This window comes from Colobus angolensis, unplaced genomic scaffold (assembly GCF_000951035.1).
Source record: "Colobus angolensis palliatus isolate OR3802 unplaced genomic scaffold, Cang.pa_1.0 Scaffold107, whole genome shotgun sequence".
In the NCBI taxonomy this organism is placed as follows: domain Eukaryota; kingdom Metazoa; phylum Chordata; class Mammalia; order Primates; family Cercopithecidae; genus Colobus; species Colobus angolensis.
Window position 1 is genome coordinate 2961528 of NW_012111697.1, and position 2903 is coordinate 2964430.

General features: G+C 56.1%; 1 protein-coding gene across 2 annotated transcripts in view; it reads left to right on the plus strand.

Annotated features, from left to right (window-relative positions):
• Positions 1–1659, plus strand: part of HPN (hepsin) — a 27312-nt gene extending 25653 nt beyond the window's left edge. For both annotated transcript variants that reach the window (XM_011947687.1, XM_011947681.1), the window contains exons 10-13: positions 335–430; positions 624–766; positions 954–1118; positions 1335–1659. In XM_011947687.1, the coding sequence (XP_011803077.1) occupies positions 335–430; positions 624–766; positions 954–1118; positions 1335–1373 (443 nt within the window). In that variant the 3' untranslated portion in view covers positions 1374–1659. The remainder of the gene's footprint in view (positions 1–334; positions 431–623; positions 767–953; positions 1119–1334) is intronic.
• Positions 1660–2903: the final 1244 nt, after the last annotated feature.

The window sequence follows — 2903 nt, forward strand, 5'->3', positions numbered from 1 at the left end:
TGGGTTCAAGTGATTCTCCTGCCTCAGCCTCCTGAGTAGCTGGGATTACAGGTGTGTGCCACCATGCCTGGCTAATTTTTGTATTTTTAGTAGAGACGAGGTTTCGCCATGTTGGCCAGGCTGGTCTCAAACTCCTGACATCAAGTGATCCTCCTGCCTCGGCCTCCCAAAGTGCTGGGATTACAGGCATGAGCCACCGTGCCTGGCCTATTGTGGTTATTTTAAAAGGACAGAGGGCAGGGTGTGTTAGGGGCCATGGTGGGAGCTGGACAGAGGTTTGTACCAGGTGGGGCAGGCCAGCAGAGGCTGGACCAGCATGGTCTCTCTCTCACAGAATACATCCAGCCTGTGTGCCTCCCAGCTGCTGGCCAGGCCCTGGTGGATGGCAAGATCTGTACCGTGACGGGCTGGGGCAACACGCAGTACTATGGTGAGTCCAGTCCTCTGCCTCTGATGCCACTGTTTGGGAGACTCTGAACTGGGCTGGGGATGGGCAGTGTGGCCGGTTGGATGAGTCTTGACCATGAGGAGTAGGGATGCTGAGGGGAATGGGGTGGGCACCAGGAGGGAAGGGGGATGTGTATACCCCCCAGCTCTGGCCAGCCTTGCCTGCACACCCCCAGGCCAACAGGCCGGGGTACTCCAGGAGGCTCGAGTCCCCATAATCAGCAATGATGTCTGCAATGGCGCTGACTTCTATGGAAACCAGATCAAGCCCAAGATGTTCTGTGCTGGCTACCCCGAGGGTGGCATTGATGCCTGCCAGGTGAGGGACTTTGTAGGGGCAGCCCCCTGGCCGCTGCCACCCCAGGGATGGAGACGCAGGGGAGTGGGTGGTCGGGCTCCCTATCTAAAAGCCTGAGGGCTCTGGGGCCACAGCCCATGGTCATCCCGAGGGGGGCCTCCTGTCCAACCACCTTGGCCCCTAGCCAGGCCTCCCTCTCCCCTCCCAGGGTGACAGCGGTGGTCCCTTTGTGTGCGAGGACAGCATCTCTCGGACGCCACGTTGGCGGCTGTGTGGCATTGTGAGCTGGGGCACTGGCTGTGCCCTGGCCCAGAAGCCAGGCGTCTACACCAAAGTCAGTGACTTCCGGGAGTGGATCTTCCAGGCCATAAAGGTGAAAGTTGGGCCCAGATGGGAACCAGGGTGGGGATGTTTGGGCCTCTAATGGGGAAAGGGAGGCAGAGATTTGTTTTAGGAGACCTACGCTCAGGCCTAGAAGAGGGCCCCCCTCGGGAACAGATGGACTTTGAAGGGCTCCTGGGGAAGGGAGGCCAGTGGTGGGATGTGGAAGCCTCTCAGACCTCGGGAGCCGCCAGCTGTCTTTCCCCAGACTCACTCCGAAGCCAGCGGCATGGTGACCCAGCTCTGACCGGTGGCTTCTCGCTGCGCAGCCTCCAGGGCCTGAGGTGATCTCGGTGGTGGGATCCAAGCTGGGCCTAGGATGGGACGTTTTTCTTCTTGGGCCCGGTCCACAGGTCCAAGGACACCCTCCCTCCAGGGTCCTCTCTTCCACAGTGGCGGGCCCACTCAGCCCCGAGACCACCCGACCTCACCCTCCTGACCCCCATGTAAATATTGTTCTGCTGTCTGGGACTCCTGTCTAGGTGCCCCTGATGACAGGATGCTCTTTAAATAATAAAGATGGTTTTGATTAATGCGGCCTCCGAGCTTTCAAATGTACACAGCAATGAGGACGTTTTGGCGGGAGGGAGAAGAGTTAGGACCTGGTGCAAATGAGGCAGAGAGTGTGGGTCCCTCAGTTCCCACTGATTTTAGATATAAGATTTTAGTTGGTTCACTTAACTGGAATTTTCCTGGAGCACATTGGCTTCAAGTACAGCTGGATCCAGCTGCTCTCTCAAATCTGCCTTACTCTGTGTTAGCTTCATTTCCAAGCAGCCTCTCCTACGATCAGAGATGGAGATGGCCCCTTCCACACAAACTCTTTCCCAAATACTTCTGCAGAAAAAGTCCCAGGCACCAAAATCCCAGGCCCAGCTCCCATTGTACAGATTTGGGTCACGTGCTCATCCCTAGGCAAATCACTGTGCACTGGATGCATGGGGTAGGGGCGGAGCAGGGTGGAGTGGGAGGAGCTAGGCCTTCAAGAACCATGTGACCTTAGTGTGGGAATCCCAAAGAAAAATAGGGTGCTATTTCCAGAAGTGGAAATAGATGCTCAGTGAGCAAAAAAGACATCTACCTTGAACCAACACGGAAAATGGGGCCCTGCAGGGTGGAGACAGGGACACTAGACGCTGGGAACACAGCCTCCCCGCCAACCCTTTCTCCATCTGGGCAGCTTCTGGGGAGGGAACCCCCTTCTCTAGAGCCTCTGCAGAGCCTCATGCAGCCCCGGTGGCCACCAGGGGGCACTGCTGCCCCAACATTGTGACACATTAAGGGGTTTTCTGCCTGGAATGGGCCACCGGTTGCTGAAAACCTGCTGTTTTGCTGAAGAAAGGCTCCGCGGGGGGCCTGTTCACCACGACTTTATATAATAACAATTATAATACATCACCCAACCACCACAGCTCCCAAGCACTTTCCTTTTTTTTTGAGACAGAGTTTCACTCTTGTCTCCCAGGTTAGAGTGCAGCGGTGTGATCTTAGCTCACTGCAACCTCCACCTCCCGGGTTAAATCAATTCTCCTGCCTCTGCCTCCTGAGTAGCTGAGATTACAGGTGTGCGCCACCACGCCCAGCTGATTTTTGTATTTTTAGTAGAGACAAGCTTTCACTTTGTTGGCCAGGCTGGTGTCGAACTCCTGACCTCAGGTGATCCGCCTGCCTCGGCCTCCCAGAGTGCTGAGTGTCATGCGTGTCCGTGTGAAGAGACCACCAAATAGGCTTTGTGTGAGCAATAAAACTTTTTAATCACCTGGTGCAGGCGGGCTGA